Source organism: Rhinopithecus roxellana, chromosome 8 (assembly GCF_007565055.1).
Source record: "Rhinopithecus roxellana isolate Shanxi Qingling chromosome 8, ASM756505v1, whole genome shotgun sequence".
NCBI lineage: Eukaryota > Metazoa > Chordata > Mammalia > Primates > Cercopithecidae > Rhinopithecus > Rhinopithecus roxellana.
Window position 1 is genome coordinate 4,462,905 of NC_044556.1, and position 20,370 is coordinate 4,483,274.

General features: G+C 44.4%; 1 protein-coding gene across 2 annotated transcripts; it reads right to left on the reverse strand.

Moving 5' to 3' along the window:
• Nucleotides 1-3,135: 3,135 nt before the first annotated feature.
• LOC104661150 (zinc finger protein 433-like) lies at nucleotides 3,136-18,303 on the reverse strand. Of its 2 annotated transcripts, none has more exons than XM_030935125.1 (3): nucleotides 6,539-6,674; nucleotides 6,272-6,332; nucleotides 3,136-5,231 (listed from the first exon to the last, which is right to left on the reverse strand). In XM_030935125.1, the coding sequence occupies exons 1-3, from the start codon at nucleotides 6,672-6,674 to the stop codon at nucleotides 3,581-3,583; spliced, it is 1,848 nt and encodes a 615-aa protein (XP_030790985.1). In that variant the 3' UTR covers nucleotides 3,136-3,580. The 2 variants fall into 2 exon arrangements, 1 of the variants encoding a protein (XP_030790985.1); XR_004058638.1 differs by lacking the exon at nucleotides 3,136-5,231 and adding an exon at nucleotides 18,168-18,303 and having other exon boundaries at nucleotides 6,192-6,332; nucleotides 6,539-6,665.
• Nucleotides 18,304-20,370: the final 2,067 nt, after the last annotated feature.

Consider the following 20,370-nt stretch of genomic DNA (forward strand, 5'->3'; position numbering starts at 1 on the left):
AATTGCATGAGGCTAAAAGTTGAAGAACAGCCTGGAACCACAGTTAGATCACATCTCCACAGAAAAATTTTAAAAGGTGGCAGGACATGGCAGCTCACACCTATAATCCCAGTACTTTGGGAGGCCGATGTGGTTGGATCACTTGAGGCCAGGAGTTTGAGACCATCCTGGCCAACATGGTGAAACCTCATCTCTACTAAAAATACAAAAATGAGCCAGGCATGGTGACAGGTTCCTGTAATCCCAGATACTTGGGAGGCTGAGGCAGGAGAATCGCTTGAACCTAGGAGGTGGAGACTGTAGACTCCATCTTAAAAAAAAAGAAAAGAAAAGAAAAGTTACCTGGGCATGGTGGTATATGCTTGTAGTCCTACATATGCTAGAGGTTTAGGCGAGACAATCACTTGAGTCCAAGAGTTAAGGATGCTGTGAGCTGTGATCCCACCATTATACCCTGGCCTGAACAACAACCGTGTCTGGCCCAAAATCAGTAAATGTTTCCAAATAAAACATTGTGATACTGCAAAAAAAAACTGGATGATAGGCTGGGCACAGTGGCTCATGCCTGTAATCCCAGTACTTTGGGAGGCTGAGACGGGTGGATTACCCGAGGTTGGGAGTTTGAGACCAGCCTGCCCAACATGGTAAAACCCCGTCTTCTACTAAAAATACAAAATTAGCCAGGTGTGGTGGTGCAGGCCTGTAATCCCAGCTACTCGGGAGGCTGAGGCAAGAGAATCACTTGAACCCGGGAGGTGGAGGTTGCAGTGAGCCAAGATCATACCATTGCACTCCAGCCTGGGAAACAAAAGCGAGACTCCATCTCAAAAAAACAAAATGAAACAAAAACTGGATGATGAACTGCTGGGTCAGGTGTGAATTACACGTTTTTCTGAGGAAAATTTAAAGTTCATTTATCTTGAAGGATTTTTCCTGTTTTGTTATTTGACGTTGCTTCATGAAAAAGCACTTTGGGAGGCTGAGGTGGGTGGATTACCTGAGGTCAGGAGTCCGAGACTAGCCTGACCAACATGGTGAAACCCTGTCTTTACTGAAAATATAAAAATTAGCCCAGTGTGGTGGCGAGTGCCTATAATCCCAGCTACTCAGGAGTTTAAAAAAAAAAAAAAAAAAAAGGTAAGGCAAAAATGGCTCTAGAAGTCCAGGAGCTGCCTCCTCTCACCACAAGGCCAAGTCTTTTTTCTGTTTGTTTTTTGAGACGGTGTTTCAATCTTGTTGCCCAGTCTGGAGTGCAATGGCATGACCTTGGTTCACCGCAACCTCCACTTCCTGGGTTCAAGTGATTCTTCCGCCTCAGCCTCCCAAGTAGCTGGGATTACAGGCATATGCCACTATACCCAGTTAATTTTTGCATTTTTAGTAGAAACGTTTTTCCATGTTGGTCAGGCTGGTCTCGAACTCCCGAACTCAGGCGATCTGCCCACCTCAGCCTTCCAAAGTGCTGGGATTATAGGCATGAGCCACCGCGCCTGGCCACAAGGCCAAGTCTTATGCCATTGGAAAGACACATATCATACACCTGCAGTGTGAGACAATGCTCTTCAGTGACCACGATGGATCAAGACAAAACAAGAGCACTCTGTAACCATGTCTCAGAATAGTATAGAAGAAAACATATTTCAAATTATCAAACTGAGCAAATTTTTTTCAGTAATGTGACTCATTTGTAATTCTCATATATTTCACTGTCATTTATGGCTTTTGGTCATATTTATTACGATATTACACCCTCTTTGACAACAAGTATGGTACTGGTGGTCTTTGGCAAGATGTCACTGAGAACATTATGAGTTAACTTTTGGTACAATGAGTGAATGAAAAGTTAGGACTAAGAGGCCAGGCATGGTGGCTCACACCTGTAATCCCAGCACTTTGGGAGGCTGAGGCAGGCGGATCACAAGGTCAAGAATTCGAGACCATCCTGGCTAAGTGAAACCTCGTCTCTATTAAAAAAAAATACAAAAAAATTAGCTGGGCCGGGCGCGGTGGCTCATGCCTGTAATCCCAGCACTTTGGGAGGCCGAGGCGAGCGGATCATGAGGTCAGGAGATTGAGACCACGGTGAAACCCCATCTCGACTAAAAATACAAACAATTAGCCAGGTGTGGTGGCGGGCACCTGTAGTCCCAGCTACTTGGGAGGCTGAGGCAGGAGAATGGCGTGAACCCGGGAGGTGGAGCTTGCAGTGAGCCAAGATGGCGCCACTGCACTCCAGCCTGGGCGACAGACTGAGACTCCATCTCAAAAAAAAAAAAAAAAAAAATTAGCTGGGTGTGGTGGGGGGAGCCTGTAGTCCCAGCTACTCAGGAGGCTGAGGCAGGAGAATGGCGTGAACACAGGAGGCAGAGCTTGCAGTGAATAAAGATCGAACCACTGCACTGCAGCCTGGGCGACAGAGCAAGACTCCATCTCAAAAAAAAAAAAAAAAAAAAAAAAAAAAAAAGAAAGAAATGAATGGGAGAGAGGCTTTCCCACATGGCTTATAGTCATATGGTTTTCCTCTAGTGTAAGTCTTTTTGTGAATTATACCCTCTTTGATGACAGGTATGCTACTGAGGGTTTTTGGCAAAGTCACTCTGAAAAACGTGAGATAACTTTTGGTATTATGAACGAACAAAAAATTAGGATCAAGATAAATGTTCTAAGTATATAAGCATGAAAATTAAAATTTACATGAGGAAAAAGATGTCTGGGATTTTGTCTACTTAGTAATATTGACTCACAATGTTCAAAAAGTAATGTGGTAACATAAACTTGATCTAATGCATGATGGCACTAAGATATTTTATTACGGCTTCTCAATTAACTAAATAGAGAATAACAGCTGAATGCAGTGGCTCATGCCTGAAATCCCAGCACTCTGGGAGGCTGAGGCAGGTGGATCACTTCAGGTCAGGAGTTCAAGACCAGTGTGGTCAATAGGGTGAGACCTCATCTCTACTAAAAATATAAAAATTAGCCAAGCATGGCCGTGCACACCTGTAATCCCAGGCATCTTTTTCCTCAGGAGGCTGAGGCAGGAGAATTGCCTGAACCCAGAGGTGAAGCTTACAGTGAGCCAAGATCACGCCACTGCACTCCAGCCTGGGCAACAGAGCAAGACTCCATCTCAAACAACAACAAATAGAGAATAACATATGAGTAGGCAGTTGCTATAAACATTTGTTTACATTGTCTGTATTTGAAGGTTCTTAGCAGATCTGAAGGCTTTCCCATATTGCTTATATTCATAGGGTTTCTCAGTGTGAGTCCTTTCTGTACTCGAAGTTGTGAGGCAGATCTGTAGGCTTTCCCACATTGCTTACACTCATAGGGTTTCTCTCCAGTGTGAATCCGTTTATGACACTGAAAGGAACCAGAAGAAGTGAAGGCTTTGCCACATTGCTTGCATTCATAGGGTTTCACTCCAGTGTGAGCCCTTTTATGTCTACGAAAGGAACCAGGCAAACCGAATGCTTTCCCACAATCCTTACATTTATATGGCTTCTCTCCAGTGTGCACCCTTTTGTGTATATGCAAAGAAGAAAAATAATTGAATGCTTTCCCACATTCCTTACATTCATAGGGTTTCTCTCCAGTGTGTCCTTGCATGTACTCGAAGGATCTTGGCAGATGTGAATGCTTTGTCACACTCTTTACATTCATAGGCATTCTGTCCTCTATACATCGTTGCATGTATTTGAAAGGAAGAGAAATTGTCGAATGCTTTTCCACATTCCTTATAGGGTTTCTCTCCAGTGTGTGTCTTTTCACGAATTTGAAGGTTTCTGACAGATCCAAAGGTTTTTTCACATTGTTTAGATTCATACAGTTGCTTTCCAGTGTGAGTCCTTTCATGCATTTGAAGGTGTGAGGCAGATCTGAAGGCTTTCCCACATTGCTTACACTCATAGGGTTTCTCTCCAGTGTGAGTCCTTTCATGATATCGAAAGGAAGTGGAAAAAATGAAGGCTTTACCACACTGCTTACATTCATAGGGTTTCTCTTGAGTGTGAGTCTTTTTATGCATTTGAAGGTGTGAGGCAGATCTGAAGGCTTTCCCACATTGCTTACAAGCATAGGGTTTCTCTCCAGTGTGAGTCCTTTCATGATATCGAAAGGAAGTGGAAGAAATGAAGGCTTTCCCACACTGCTTGCATTCATAGGGTTTCTCTCCAGTGTGAGTCCTTTCGTGATAGTGAAAGGAACTGGAACGATTAAAGGATTTACCACAGTGCTTGCATTCATAAGGTTTCTCTCCAGTGTGAGTTCTTTCATGTCTTAGAAATGAACTGGGAGAATCAAAGGCTTTTCCACATGTCTTACATTTATAAGGTCTCATTCTAGTGTGCATTTTCATGTGTCTTTGAAAGTTAAGATAAGATAATGCTTTCCCACACTGTTTACATTCATAGGCCTTTTTTGCAGAGTGGGTCACTTCATGTCTACAAAGATAACTGGGACACTTGAATGCTTTCCCACATTTGGTACATTCATAAGGCTTTTCCTCACTGTGAGTTCTTTCATGTATTTGAAAGGAATGGAACCATCTGAAGGCTTTTCCACATTGTTTGCATTCATATGGCTTCTCTCCAGTGTGAGTTCTTTTATGTTCATAAAAGGAATTGGGACTACCGAATGCTTTCCCACATTCCTTACATTCATAAGGCTTCTCTCCAGTGTGAGTTCTTTCATGTATTTGAAGGGAAGTTGAATAACTAAAGGCTTTACCACATTGTTTACATTCATATGGTTTCTCTCCAGTGTGAACTCGTTCATGTATAAGATATATGCTGAGACAAGGGCAGGCTTTCCCACAAAACTTACATTTATAAGGTCCATCTCCATTGTGCATTATCATGTGTCTTCGAATGCTTGAACGGGATATGAAGGTTTTTCCACATTCTTTACAATCATATAGTTTTTCTCCAGTGTGAGCCTTTTCTTCCATTTGAAAGGAGGGATGACATCTGAAGGCTTTCTTACGTTGTTGACACTTATATGGCTTCTGTCCATATTCCCGATACTCAGATGGCTTGTGAGCAGCGTCAGCTCTAATGTGCCTATTAAGGGAAGAATGACCCAGGAAGACTTCTCCACACACACTGCTCTCGCATGATTTTACTCCAGGAGAAGTTTTTTTGTTCAGTGTGTCATCTGGAATCTGGCTAAAAATTTCTCCACAATGATTTTCTTCTGTATTTTCATTGACTCTCTCTCCCAGAAGACTTCTGTGAAAAATGAGAAGCACATTATTGAGGGTTTGTTTATAAGTGATTTTATGTTTATTAACAAGGATTGCACTTGCATTTTCAACATTATCCAGGAAAGTGTAGGCTTTCTACCCTGTCTAAATTGTTGGAAGTTGACTGGACCATATGGCTACAAGATGGTCTATCTATACCTATTATTTTTAAAAAATCATATATTTAAAAAAGAAAAACACTATATGATAATTGGGTTTTTTTGTTTTTTTGTTTTTTGTTTTGAGACGGAGTCCCACTCTGTCACCCAGGCTGGAGTGCAGTGGCGCGATCTCAGCTCACTGCAAACTCCGCCTCCTGGGTTCACGCCATTCTCCTGCCTCAGCCTCCCGAGTAGCTGGGACTACAGGCGCCCGCCACCACCCTTGGATAACTTTTGTTTGCATTTTTAGTAGAGACGGGGTTTCACCGTGTTAGCCAGGATGGTCTCAATCTCCTGACCTCGTGATCCGCCCACCACGGCCTCCCAAAGTGCTGGGATTACAGGCATGAGCCACCGCGCCCAGTCAAAAATTCTTAATAATATTTACATGTTGACTGTTTTACAAATACTAAACTTCTGTATCATTTTCTTGAGTCAGGGTCACCATATAGCCCAGGTTGGAGTGCACTGGCAGTGGCATCATCATGGTTCACAGCACCCTTAAACTCCTGGACTCAAGTGATCTTCCTGCTTCAGCCTCTGACGTGGCTAGGACTACAGGTGTATGCCGCATGTATTGCTAGTTCTTTGTTTGAGATGAAGTCTTGCTATTTTGCTCAGGCTCTTCTCAAACTCCAGGCCTCAAGCAATCCTCCCACCTCCAACTCCCAAACAGTTGAAATTACAGGTGTGAGCCACTGTGCCCAGCCTATGTCACATTTAAATATAGGTTTTCAGAGTGAATATTTTAAGAATAAATACATTTAATGCTAGGCATATTTTCTTTATTTGCTTCTTCTTAACATATTCTTGCATTCTAAGATTTTCTAGAGAGACATTGCTTTGTCTTGTGAGTTTAAATCACCTTAGATTATTCCTGGGATTTTTGTACTGATCTTCAATGTTCTCGTCTTTCCATTTTGCTCCTAAAATACAGAATCAGAAAAATAGTGCTGAATTAAAATAAAATTATGAAAAAATGACTATAGATTCTATGTTCATGGGACATTAGAGCCATACCTCATTTATTCATCAAAGTACTGCCTGTCCATATTCCAAATCAAGGAACAGCATTAATGAGCTAGAAAACACTTGTCTCATTCATTGGGGAACATAATACTGTCATTCTTACCTAGAGAGGCCAGGTTCCTCAAGGTTTCCTGCATCACTTCTCTGTAGAGATTCTTCTGGGAAGGATCCAGCAAAGACCATTCCTCCTGGGTGAAGTTCACAGCCACATCCTCGAAAGCCACCGAGTCCTGAAACATCCCACATGTATAGAGGAGGATGGGTGAGACTGACAGCACTGGGGGTCTATACCCTCTTCCTAAGACGTTTCCATGGTGCTATGGACTCTAAACATTTATTCCATTTCTTGGTCATCTGACCCATTACTCTCTGTCTACACTTACTTTCTTCTATAAAGCACTTCTGATGCTGGAACAGAATTAAGCAATAAACCAACAGCAGAATAGAAAAATGTGTCTTTTCATGGAATCCAGGGAGAAAGATGCACCGCCTGGGCTGCTCTTAATGTCTGTTTGTAGCATGGGTTTACAGCACCTGTCATAATACAGTCCTCTAAATTCACATGCAAAAAAATGTTAACATTAGCAGTCCTGAGGCTATATATCCTTGAAAATGCCTGTTCACAAAGTGTAACCATTGATGATTACCTAGAAGGGGGATTTTATTTTGATAGAAGCGCAGACAACAAAAGCAAAAAAAACTGGATTTTGCAAGGGGTTCAACCAACCCAACTGATAAGAGAGTCAGAACTATCTAAATAAAAAACTCATGAATAGAAATTTTGTGAAAAACAGTACCGTGGTAGGAAAACGTACATTGTAACTGATGAAATGCTGAAGGCTGAAAGGAGACAAGGTTCAGGGATAAAACTCCAGCGCACCGGCCAGGCGCGGTGGCTCAAGCCTGTAATCCCAGCACTTTGGGAGGCCGAGACGGGCGGATCATGAGGTCAGGAGATCCAGACCATCCCGGCTAACATGGAGAAACCCCATCTCTACTAAAAAATACAAAAAACTAGCCGGGCGTGGTGGCGGGCGCCTGTAGTCCCAGCTACTCGGGAGGCTGAGGCAGGAGAATGTCGTAAACCCAGGAGGCAGAGCTTGCAGTGAGCTGAGATCCGGCCACTGCAGTACAACCTGGGTGACAGAGCGAGACTCCGTCTCAAAAAAAAAAAAAAAAGAAAGAAAACTCCAGCGCATCCACTCTTAACAAAAAGGCAAATATTTATCAAAATTTAAAAGTTCCCTCCATGAGGGGACACCATAAACAGAAGGAAAAGGTACCCCATAACACTGGAGCAAATATTGGCAATCATGCATCTGGAAAAGTATCAATATTCAGAAAATATAATGAATTCTTACATTCAACTAAAAAGAAAAGAAAAATCAAGGCCGGGTGCGGTGGCTCACACCTGCAATCTCAGCACTTCGGGAGGCTGAGGTGGGTGGATCACCTGAGGTCAGGAGTTCAAGACCAGCCTGGTCAACATGGTGAAACCCTGTCTCTATCAAAAATACAAAAAATTAGCCAGGCGTGGTGGCGGGCGCCTGTAATCCCAGCTACTCGTGACGCTGGGGCTGAGAATTGCTTGAAGCCAGGAGGCGAGGTTGCAGTGATTGTAGATGGTGCCATTGCACTCCAGCCTGGGCGACAACAACAAGACTTTGTCTCAAGAAAAAAGAAAAATCAAACCCCTCAAATATAAACTTTGGAAAAAATGCTGAGAAATTGGAACCCCTGTGCTCTGACCAAAGGACTGCAAAATGGCTCAACCTCTATGGAAAACAGTATGGTGGTGCCTGAAAAGCTAGTAAAAAAATATTTTCTTCCAGCAACCCATTTCTAGGTTTATTTATATTCAATTCATATAAATTGAAAGTTGGATCTTTGAAGAGATATTTGAAAACCACTGTTCACAATAGCCAAGAGATGGATCAATTCAAATGTCCACTGATGGCTACATGGATAAAGAAAATGTGGTATGCATATACTTACAGTGGGATAGTATTTAGTCTTAAAAAATAACATTCTGGGGCCAGGCGTGGTGGCTCACGCCTGTAATCTCAGCACTTTGGGAGACCGAGGCAGGAGGATCACCTGAGGTCAGGAGTTCAAGACCAGCCTGGCCAACATGGTGAAACCCGTCTCTACTAAAAATACAAAAACATTAGCCGGGTGTGGTGGCGAGTGCCTGTAATCCCAGCTACTCGGGAGGCTGAGGCAGAAGAATCGCTTGTACCCGGGAGGCAGAGGTTGCAGTGAGCCGAGATAGTGCCATTGTACTCCAGCCTGGGCAAGAAGAGCAAAACTCCGTCCCAAAAAACAAACAAACAAACAAAAACCTTCTGTCCCACGCTACAACAAGCATGAAAATTCAGGATTCGGCCAGGTGCAGTGGCTCACGCCTGTAATCCCAGCACTTTAGGAGGTTGAGGTGGACAGATCTCAAGGTCAGGAGTTCAAGACCAGCCTGACCAACATGGTGAACCCTCATCTCTACTAAAAATACCAAAATTAGCCGGGCATGGTGGCAGGCACCTGTAATCCCAGCTACTCAGGAGGCTGAGGCAGGAGAATCGCTTGAACCCAGAAGGCAGAGGTTGCAGTGAGCTGAGATTGTGCCATTGCACTCCAGCCTAGGTGACAGAGTGAGACGCTGTCTCAAAAAAAAGAAAATTCAGGGTTCAGCTGGGCGCAGTGGCTCACGCCTGTAATCCCAGCACTTTGGGAGGCCAAGGCAGGGTGAATCACGAGGTCAGGAGTTCAAGACCAGCCTGGTTAAGATGGTGAAACCCCGTCTCTACTAAAAATACAAAAATTAGTCGGCCATGGTGGTGGGTGCCTGTAATCCCAGCTACTTGGGAGGCTGAGGCAGAGAACAGCTTGAACACAGGAGGTGGAGGTTGCAGTGAGCCAAGATTGCACCACTGCACTCCAGCCCAGGCAAGAGAGTGAGACTCCATCTCAAAAAAAAAAAAAGAAAAGAAAATTCAGGAGTCTATACTAATTGCAAAAGGCCACTCATAAAAAAAATACAGTATTATTCATCTTAGACGAGTTATATAGAGTTGTCAAACTAATTCAACAGTACATGTAAAATTCTTAAAGCTAATAAATTTAAATATTTTTATAATAATAAATTATTGTAACAAGTAAAAAAAAACCTAATTAATTAAAAGATAGGGAAAGTATTTGAACGACATTCCTGCAAGATATATGAAAAAGGCCAAGATGCTCATGAAAAGAAGGTCAGTGGACCAGGAGTCATCAGGCACAAGGATTTATATAATGTAGTTTTTAGTGGTTATTGAGTGCTTTCCTCATATTCATAAAGTAATACATTTTTAACCCATTTCCTATTTAGAAAAAAAAAAAAAAACAGTGCAGCTTGCTGCCAGCATTCATTTAATTTTACATAAGCACACTCTTTAAAGCTGAAGCAAATCTGATTGATTTTCAGTGTGAAAATAAAATTTCTTTTTTTTTTTTTTTTTTTGAGACGGAGTCTTGCTCTGCCGCCCAGGCTGGAGTGCAGTGGCCGGCTCTCAGCTCACTGCAAGCTCCGCCTCCCGGGTTCACGCCATTCTCCTGTCTCAGCCTCCCGAGTAGCTGGGACTACAGGCGCCCGCCTCGTCGCCCGGCTAGTTTTTTGTATTTTTTAGTAGAGACGGGGTTTCACCGTATTAGCCAGGATGGTCTCGATCTCCTGACCTCATGATCCGCCCGTCTCGGCCTCCCAAAGTGCTGGGATTACAGGCTTGAGCCACCGTGCCCGGCCTGAAAATAAAATTTCTAAACAGAACTTGTTTCTAATCCTAATGTAACGAAAATATATATGATGTTACATTAGGATTAGAGACAAGAGTATTCTCGGGGCACATAGAAAATGGGTTGAATATACCCAACACTTATTGCTTTGTGGAAAAGAAACGGTAAACAATTAAAATACCGCAGCAGTTTCACATGTATCATGGGGGACACATGATTGATAATGATGTCCACTGGAGAGGGGAAATGAGGGAGTGTTTTGGAATGTGGGGAGGAAACCATAAATTTAAGGATTTATCATCAGCCCTAGCAAGAACTAGGCTGGGAGGATCTCAAGGACTCCTTCCTTGACCACACTTTAGTAAGGCTCCTCGGAGCCCGCTTCCTGACTAGCTTTTGTGTTTGTCCTGCAGAGCCCAGTTATAGCTAAATCCTAATAAGGGAGTTCAGAGAGAATCCCCCCAAACTTGATATCTAATCAAGTTGTTTCCCTCACCTATGATAATTTATTAATATTCTCTTCCCCAACTCTTGACACCTTACCAAGTTCCTCTATGGTACCTTGCTCTTTAGATATAATTGTCTTGTTGATGCATTCAGGTTGAGTTCAATCTCTTTCCCATATTAAATTGTACTATAACATATAGCCAAAAAATAAGGTTTATTCAACACATATTGCAATTGTGCTCAATAAAACCTTCCTTGAAATTTTCACCAAGTTTTCAGTGTAATCCCTCTTTACAAGGAATACAGACTTAGACTTGAGACCCTAATTCACATGTCTGCAGTGCATTAGTGATAAGAAGTTCTCTGCTGGTGGGGAGGAAGATGGGTTTCCCAAGAGCACCTCCTACTCAAACATCCAAAACACCAGGTCAGACTTCTCTCCTGATGACCACTTCTTGTTGTCACCCCATAAACTGGATGAGATTGGGGACCGTGGGTGTACCACTGCCAGAGAGGACTACAGGATAGAATTCACCTCCCACAGTAATGGGCCAGGATGCCTCAGAGTGCTGGCTACCAATTCATCCCCCACCCTATGTGAAGAAGATGGACCAGATATTCAATATAGAAGTTTTCTTCCATTTGGTGAATTATCTTGTCAAATCCTTTCTTTTTTTGTTTTCAAGCATACCACAGCCAGTATTCCCAGGCATTTTCTATACATTTACTAACCAGGCCCAACCCTGCTTAGCTACAGAGAACAGATGTGTTCAGTGTGGCATGACCACACACACTTCAGTTTCTTTCTTTTTTTTTTTTTTTTTTGAGACGGAGTCTCACTCTGTCGTCCAGGCTACAGTGCAGTTGGTGTGATCTCAGCTCGCTGCAACCTCTGCTTCCTGGGTTTAAGCGATTCTCCTGCCTCAGCCTCGCTAGTAGCTGGGTTCACAGGAGCCCACCACCATGCCCAGTTAATTTTTGTATTTTCAGTAGAGACAGAGTTTCACCATGTTGGCCAGCCTGGTCTTGAACTCCTGACCTCAGGCAATTTGTCCGCGTGGCCTCCTGAAGTGCTGGGATTACAGGCATGAGCCACCACACCTGGCCTCTTTTTTTTTTTTCAAGATGGATTTGTTCTGTTGCCCAGGCTGGAATGTAATGGTGTGATCTCAGCTCACCACAACCTCCACTTCCCAGGTTCAAGCGATTCTCCTGTCTCAGCCTCCCAAGTATCTGGGATTACAGGCATGTGCCACCATGCCTGGCTAATTTTTGTATTTTTAGTAGAGACGGGGTTTCACCATGTTGGCCAGGCTGGTCTCAAACTCCTGACCTCAAGTGATCTGCCAGTCTCAGCCTCCCAAAGTGCTGGGATTAGCGGCATGAGCCACCATGCCTGGCTATTTCAATTTCTTGATGGTATTTTTTTAAGCACAAAAGTTTTAAATTTTGATGTAGTCTAAATGACATAGTTTTTCTTTGCTGCTAGTGCTCCCAGTGTGATGTCAGAAAATATTTTCCCTAAGTCCAAGATTATGAAGATTTTTGGGTGGCACTTTCTGTAGCATCAAGAGAGGGAGATTCTCCTTTGTTCCCATGGGAGGATAAGACTGATGTAATTGAATAATTCTGCATGCTGAAATGGAAATGAAGTGCACTATACTATGGAGGAGAAAACTATATAAATTGATGCTATAATAGCTTAATGCTATATACTATAATACCTTTATATGTGGTAGTTATATATAATGTACAAGTTATATATATTTACCAATTACTTACCATAACTAAATCACATACAATATACATATACTACAAGTGTGCATATATATAACATGTATATATATACACATACACATGATACACTATACACGATAATGCCAGGATATACTATAATACTGTATTAAATAAACTTCCTTAAATTCTGACATAAGCTTCAGCAACATATTTGCAAAGAAAATTTATCTATATATGACAACATATAAACTTCATGATCAAGTGGGATTTAATCCAGGAAAGCAAGGTTGCTTTATCTCTGAACTTCATTCAATACACCATAATAATAGACTCAACATCAAAAACCAAAAGAATGTCCTAATAGATGCGAAAAAGTCGTATGACAAACCTCAACATCACCTCATGAATAAAAACACTCAAACTAGAAATACAAGAGAATATTCCATAAGATGACAAGAGATGCACTAAGAACAAAGAAAACCCGACCATAAGACAGGTATGAAAATGCAAAACTACTCTCATTCTTCTTAGTAAAAAACTAACTGCGTCCCTGCCCACCTCGATCTGGGGGCGTTTGGGGCCACCACCTCCCACCTTAGGTTCCCAAGGTCCACAAAAAACAAACAGAAAAACAAAACTAATTGTTCCCAATTCCCACAAGACAAGGAGGTGTACTCTCATCCCTTCTGTTCACCTTGGAAGAGAGGTGCTACTAGTCCCACCAGGCCAGAACATGCAAGCCTTCCAGATTCATAGGACATGTACATTCAGCACCCCTGACAGACACACAGACTTTTGTCACTGCACATACAGTTGTATCAACCAAGGCAGAAACACAGAAAGGCAAAAGGGCTGTGTTAGTTGGTTTTGTGATTCTATAAAATACCTGAGGCAGGATAAATCATACAGAAAAGAGGTTTATGTGGCTCATAGTTCTACAGGCTGTACAAGAAGCATGGCACTGGAATCGTCTTTCCGGTGTGGGCCTCAGGAAGTTCCTTCTTATGGTGGAAGGCAAGAGGAGCTAGGGTCACATATGCAAAAGAGGGAGCAAGGGGCAGAGGAGGTGTCATGCTCTTTTTTTTTGTTTTTCTCACTCTGCCGCCTAGGCTGGAGTGCAGTAGCGCGATCTCGGCTCACTGCAAGCTCCGCCTCCTGGGTTCATGCCATTCTCCGGCCTCTGCCACCCGAATAGCTGAGACTACAGGCGCCCGCCACCACACCTGGCTAATTTTTTGTATTTTTAGTAGAGACAAGGTTTCACTGTGTTAGCCAGGATGGTCTCGATCTCCTGACCTTGTGATCCACCTGTCTCTGCCTCCCAAAGTGCTGGGATTACAGGCATGAGCCACCGCACCCAGCCATGTCATGCTCTTTTAAACAATTAGCTCTCCGGCTGCTCTGCCTATGGAGTAGCCATTATTTATTCCTTTACTTACATAAGAAACTTGCTTTCACTTTATGGACTGGCCCTGAATTACTTCTTAAAAAAACAAAATAGGGCCGGGCACGGTGGCTCACGCCTGCAATCCCAGCACTGGGAGGCCGAGGCGGGCGGATCACAAGGTCAGGAGATCGAGACCATACTGGCTAACCCGGTGAAACCCCGTCTCTAATAAAAATACAAAAAATTAGCCGGGCGTGGTGGCGGGCACCTGTGGTCCTAGCTACTCAGGAGGCTGAGGCGGGGAGAATGGTGTGAACCCGGCAGGCAGAGCTTGCAGTGAGCCGAGATTGTGCCACTGCACTCCAGCCTGGGCGACAGAGCGAGACTCCATCTCAAAAAAAAAAAAAAAAAAAGAAAAAAAAAAAAAGGGCAGGGTGCTGTGGCTCATGCCTGTAATCCCAGCACTTTGGGAGGCGGAGACTGGGTGGATCACAAGGTCAGGAGATCGAGACAATCCTGGCTAACACAGTGAAACCCTGTCTCTATTAAAAATACAAAAAATTAGCCAGGCATGGTGGCATGCACCTATAATCCCAGATATTTGGGAGGTTGAGGTAGGAGAATCGCTTAAACCTGGGAGGTGGAGGTTGCAGTGAGCCCAGATTGCACCATTGCACTCCAGCCTCCAGCCTGATGACAGAGTAAAACTCTGTCTCAAAAAAAAAAAAAAAAGAAAAGAAAAGGAAAAGAAAAAACCAATTAGTTCTTCTGTGAACAAATAGAGCAAGAGCTCCCTCATTATTGTATTATTTAGGCTTAACTAACTGCAATCTGCCAACTAATATTTGATTACAAAATTTTCCACCTAAATGGTCTGTAAAAATAGATATATATTATTTATGCTTAACTAACCTCAATCTGCCAACTAATGTCTGATTACAAAATTTTCCACCTGTGTGGTCTATAAAAAAATGTAATACACATTTTTAAACAGTTGGAGCTCTAAACTATCCTGAGTTTTTTAAAGCATTGTGATTTTGAGATTGAGTCACATGACAGGTAGCTCTAAATGCCAGCTGGAACCTTACTTTCACGGAATACAGACTTACCCTCTTTCCTACCTGTATTGTTTGGGAAAATGTTGGAATTGACTGAAGAGAACCAGGGAAGACCCCTTCCTTCTTCACTATTGATTTTTATTATAAATTAACTTTCCTGTTACCTTTCACAGAAAAACACTTCAGGGCCTGGCATGTTGGCTGGACATGGTAGCTCATGCCTGTAAGATTCCAACACTTTGGGAGGTCAAGGCGGGTGGAAGACTTGAGGCCAGGAGTTGGAGACCAGCCTGGCCATCATGGTGAAACCCCGTCTCTACTAAAAACACAAAAAATTAGCCAGGCTTGGTGGCACCTGCCTGTAATCCCAGATACTTGGAAGGCTGAGGCATGAGAATCGCTTGAACCAAGGAGGTGGAGGTTGCAGTGAGCTGAGATCACATCACTGCGTTCCAGCCTAGATGACAGAGCGAGACTCTGTCTCAAAAACAAGCAAACAAACAAACAAAAACCCTGGCACGTTAAGTTCACTTTTGAAATTGGATAAAAAAGGAAAAACAGCTTTAGGGAAAACAAGCCATAGGGGAAAAATACAAAAATTTTTTTTTTCTTTTTTTGAGACGGAGTCTCGCTGTCATCTAGGCTGGAGTGCAATGGCGTGATCTCGGTTCACTGCAACCTCCACCTCCCGAGTTGAAGGGATTCTCCTGTCTCAGCCTCCGGAGTAGCTGGGACTACAGGCACGTGCCACCACGCTCAGGTAATTTTTGTATTTTTAGTAGAGACAGGGTTTCACCATGTTAATCAGGATGGTCTCAATCTCCTGAACTCGTGATCCGCCCACCTCGGCCTCCCAAAGTGCTGGGATTATAGGCATGAGCCACTGCACCTGGCCTAAAATACAAATTATTAACAAATGAAATTGTATCCTGACATCCCACTCGCACCTTCTTCCTAACCTTGTTTTCGCCTCTCTGTAAAAAAACAAAAAAAAAATTCCTTTTTGGGCTAACTTTGAGATGCTTACATATCTTATACTTCGTCCCTTTTCCTTATTTCAATTCTCCTTTGGAATAAAGTCATTCCTGGCTGGGCGCGGTGGCTCACCCCTGTAATCCCAGTACTTTGGGAGGCCAAGGTGGGTAGATAACCTGAGGTCAGGAGTTGGAGACCAGCCTGACCAACATGGTGAAACCCTGTCTCTACTAAAAATACAAAAATTAGCAGGGCGCAGGCCGGGCACGGTGGCTCACGCCTATAATCCCACCACTTCAGGAGGCTGAGGCGGGCGGATCACCTGAGGTCACGAGATTGAGACCATACTGGCTAACATGGTGAAACCCTGTCTCCATTAAAAAAATACAAAAGTAGCCGGGTGCAGTGGCTCACGCCTGTAATCCCAGCACTTTGGGAGGCCAAGGCGGGCGGATCACGAGGTCAGGAGATCAAGACCATCCTGGCTAACACGGTGAAACCCCGTCTCAACTAAAAATACAAAAAATTAGCCAGGCGTAGTGGTGCGTGCCTGTAGTCCCAGCTACTCGGAGGCTGAGGCAGGAGAATAGCGTGAACCCAGGAGGCAGAGCTTGCAGTGAGCCGAGATCACGCCCTGCACTCCAGCCTGGGCAACAAAGCGAGACTCCGTCTCAAAAAAAAAAATACAAAAGTTAGCCAGGCGTGGTGGCAGGTACCTGTAGTCCCAGATATTCGGGAGGCTGAGGCAGGAGAATGGCGTGAACCCAGAAGGCAGAGGTTGCAGTGAGCCGAGATCACACCACTGCACTCCAGCCTGGGTGACAGAGCGAGACTTGGTCTAAAAAAAAAAAAGAAAAAGAAAAAAAGAACAAAAAGAAAAGTCATTCTTTACCTAAATCCACATCTGTTTCATTAAAAATGTTTAGAAACAACCTTAGGACAACTAGCCTCAGAAGAGCATCGCTGACCCACCGCATCTGCCTGTGGATCCCCAGTTTTCCAGTACTCTCAGATTCTCTCAGCATAAAGGGCTCATCCCATGGTCAGTGTGAGCAGCTGGGACACTGCAGGGGAGGCTCCCCAGCAAGAAACAAATGAGCCTTCAATGACCTCTCTTTGCAGGCTTCTGATTGACCTTAGCTTGCAGTCACTGGGCTCAGGCCTGATTCAATGAGAAAACACCTAGTGTTTGAAGAATCTAGCAAAATCCTTCAAACTCAAGTTCAGGTTTACACATGGAAATTATAAGGCATTTGCATTTCATACCACAAAATGGAAAGCAAAAATATCTAATCCTTTCAGACAATACGTTTGTGGAAGTCAATTCCAATTTGAAGCCATTAGAACTTTAAATTGCTTTATTTTTTATTTTATTTATTTATTCTTCTTCTTCTTATTTTTGGAGACAGAGTTGTTGCCAGGCTGGAGTGCAGTAGCATAATCCCGGCTCACTGCAACCTCCACCACCCGGGTTCAAGCAATTCTCCTGCCTCAGCCTCCTGAGTAGCTGAGATTACAGGCACGTGACACCACACCTGGCTAATATTTGTATTTTTAGTAGACCAGCCTGGCCAACATGGTGAAACCCCGTCTCTACTAAAAATACAAAAAAAATTAGCTAGGCATGGTGGCGGGCGCCTGTAATCCCAGCTACTCGGGAGGCTGAGGCAGGAGAATCGTTTGAACCCGGGAGGCGGAGGTTGTAGTGAGTCGAGATCGCGCCATTGCACTCCAGCCTGAGAGACAACAGCGAAACTCCCTTTCAAAAAAAAAGAAAGAAAGAAAGAAAAAAAGCATCTAGTACACATTGATCATGATGTGAACACAAACATGACAGCAGTTGCCAAGCTCTACGCCACAGATAACAGGGAAAACAGTTATCCACTGTCACAAGTTCTCCACGCTAGGCCAGGCGCTGTGGCTGACGCCTTTATTCCCAGCACGGGGCCTGTTTAAGTTTTAACAGGAGAAAGGGGGCACTGGGGGCCTCACAGCGCAGCTCCTCCCGCACGAACCCCACACCCGAGGCGGGATTGCCTCCATGACCCTCCCGTGACCCCCGCACAATATGGAGAGACTCGGGGCTCCGGGTGCGGAGCTGTCCAGAGAGGGCTCTGGGGCTGGGGCCGCAGTCGGCGCGCAGAGACGAGACAGGGCGCCCGGGGTTCCGGCTGTCGGCCCCAGCCGCACCGGGCGGCCGACTGGACCGAAAGCCTAGCCGCGCCAGGGGTACTCGGGCCCCAGACCCGGAGTCGCCGCGGGGAGGTCCGGGTCCTGGCACAGCCAGTTCCATCCGGTTCCAACCAGCCCCTGCCCACCCGCCCCATATGTCGGGACTCCCAGCGGGGGCTCACACTCACCATTTCCTCGCTTTCAGTTAACTCCCACGTCCAGAGCAGGACAACGCAGACGACAGAGCTACAGAAGTATGGCGGTGGCAACCGGTCCCTCTCAGAGCAGGAAAAACGGGGTGCCAACCTCACCCGGCTGGGGAAGCCAAAGACTGAGCAGAGCGGGAATATGACCCGGTTCTTCCCGCGGATCAACAGTTGGCCGGGCCCCACCCAGCGACTCTGATTGGGTGGGGCGCCAGGCCCCGCCCCCTGCGTCCTGAGTGACTGCAGAAGTCCTGGGTAACAGGGCCAAGCCCGGCAGAAATGACCGCTTCTAGCCACAGTCCAAGGTCAAGTTCCCTCACTGCGCCCTGCTCTTTGAAAGTTTCCATTTCGGCCAAACTTGCTCGTCTTAATTACTAGAAGTGGCTCTGTCAATGGTCTGTCCCTGTTTCTTCGTCCTGCACAGTGTCATAAATGTGTGCAGGGAGTTCCAGACTCCATGTTTAATAGAGGTGAAAGCAATTAAAATATTTTATTCCAAAATATATTTCTTCGGCAATTTCGAATGGCTGCAGCTTTGCCCTTGCACAGCTGTCTTCTGGGGAGGAAATCTGCATCTATGGAGTATCTCCATTAGTGAAGCTATGCACCCTCTCCTCTTTTCTCTTTCCCTGATCCAGGAGAAATTGAGAGTCTGACACCTTTGAAAGTCTGCAAAGCCCGATGGGGCGGCTCACGCCTGTAATCCCAGCACTTTGGGATACCAAGGTAGGTGGATCACCTGAGGTCAGGAGTTCGAAATCATCCTGGCCAACATGGCAAAACCCCAGCTCTACTAAAAATACAAAAATTAGCCGGGCGTGGTGGCAGTTGCCTGTTATCCCAGCTTACCCAGGAGTCTGAGGCAGGAGAATCGCTGGAACCCGGGAGGCAAAGGCTGCAGTGAACCGAGATTGCGCCACTGCATTCCAGCCTGGGCAACAGAGCAAGACTCCGTCTCAAAAAAAAAAAAAGAGGAATTTACCAAGACAGTTGTAGGTAAAAAAAAAAAAGAAAGAAAGAAAGAAAGAAAGAAAGAAAGAAAGAAAGAAAGAAAGAAAGAAGAAAGAAAGAAAGAAAGAAAGAAAGAAAGAAAGAAAGGCAGATTTATTAAGAAAAGTATGAAAGTACCTTGCAAGAAGGCAACAGGCAGAACCAGAGAAGGGAGCTGGCTGCAAAGAAACAAAGGTTTGCTAGAGATTTTATACAATGCAACTTGGGAGCTTGCATTGTTCTGTCAGCTGAAATATTTGATAAATCGAGGTTTTTGATGGTAAACAAGAAATTTGTGAGTTATCTACATTATTTGTTTAGGAGGGCTATTTGTCCTGGGCCATAAAGAAAGTGAGACCTATGGCCAGGCACGGTGGCTCACGCCTGTAATCCCAGCACTTTGGGAGACCAAGGCAGGCAGATCACCTGAGGTCGGGAGTTCAAGACCCGCTGGCCAACATGACAAACCCCAGTCTCCACCAAAAAATACAGAAATTAGCCGGGCCTGGTGGCAGCTGCCTGTAATCCCAGCTACTCTGGAGGCTGAGGCAGGAGAATTACTTGAACCTGGGAAGCGGAGGTTGCAGTGAACGAGATGCTGAGATTGAGTCATTGCACTCCAGCCTGGGTGACAAAGTGAGATTCCATCTCAAAAAACAAAATAAATGTTTTTCTGGACATTGAAAAACAAAAGAATTAGCAATATTTTAAACAAAAAGCTATAAAAAGATTATTTCAGTCTTCCTTAGTTCAGTCTATGTAATAAACTTCTGCTCAACATTTATGAACACATTAGTACTTGACAGGAGTCTTATAGTTTTAAAATTATTTTTATTTTTTTGTTTCTTGTCCACCTGGGTTTTTTTTATTATTATTTTAATGCTACAATTTCTTTTTCTTTTTTTTTTTAATTTTTTTATTTTTTTGAGACGGAGTCTCGCTCTGTCGCCCAGGCTGGAGTGCAGTGGCCGGATCTCAGCTTACTGCAAGCTCCGCCTCCCAGGTTTACGCCATTCTCCTGCCTCAGCCTCCCGAGTAGCTGGGACTACAGGTGCCCGCCACCTCGCCCGGCTAGCTTTTTGTATTTTTTAGTAGAGACGGGGTTTCACCATGTTAGCCAGGATGGTCTCGATCTCCTGACCTCGTGATCCGCCCATCTCGGCCTCCCAAAGTGCTGGGATTACAGGCTTGAGCC

Coding starts and splice junctions, on each gene's coding strand:
- LOC104661150 (XM_030935125.1), bottom strand. CDS start 6,674: ATGTTTCAGGACTCGGTGGCTTTCGAGGATGTGGCTGTGAACTTCACC. Junction 6,333..6,538: donor GAGGAACCTGGCCTCTCTAG/GTAAGAATGACA, acceptor TCTGTATTTTAG/GAGCAAAATGGAAAGACGAG. Junction 5,232..6,271: donor AATCCCAGGAATAATCTAAG/GTGATTTAAACT, acceptor CATTTTTCACAG/AAGTCTTCTGGGAGAGAGAG.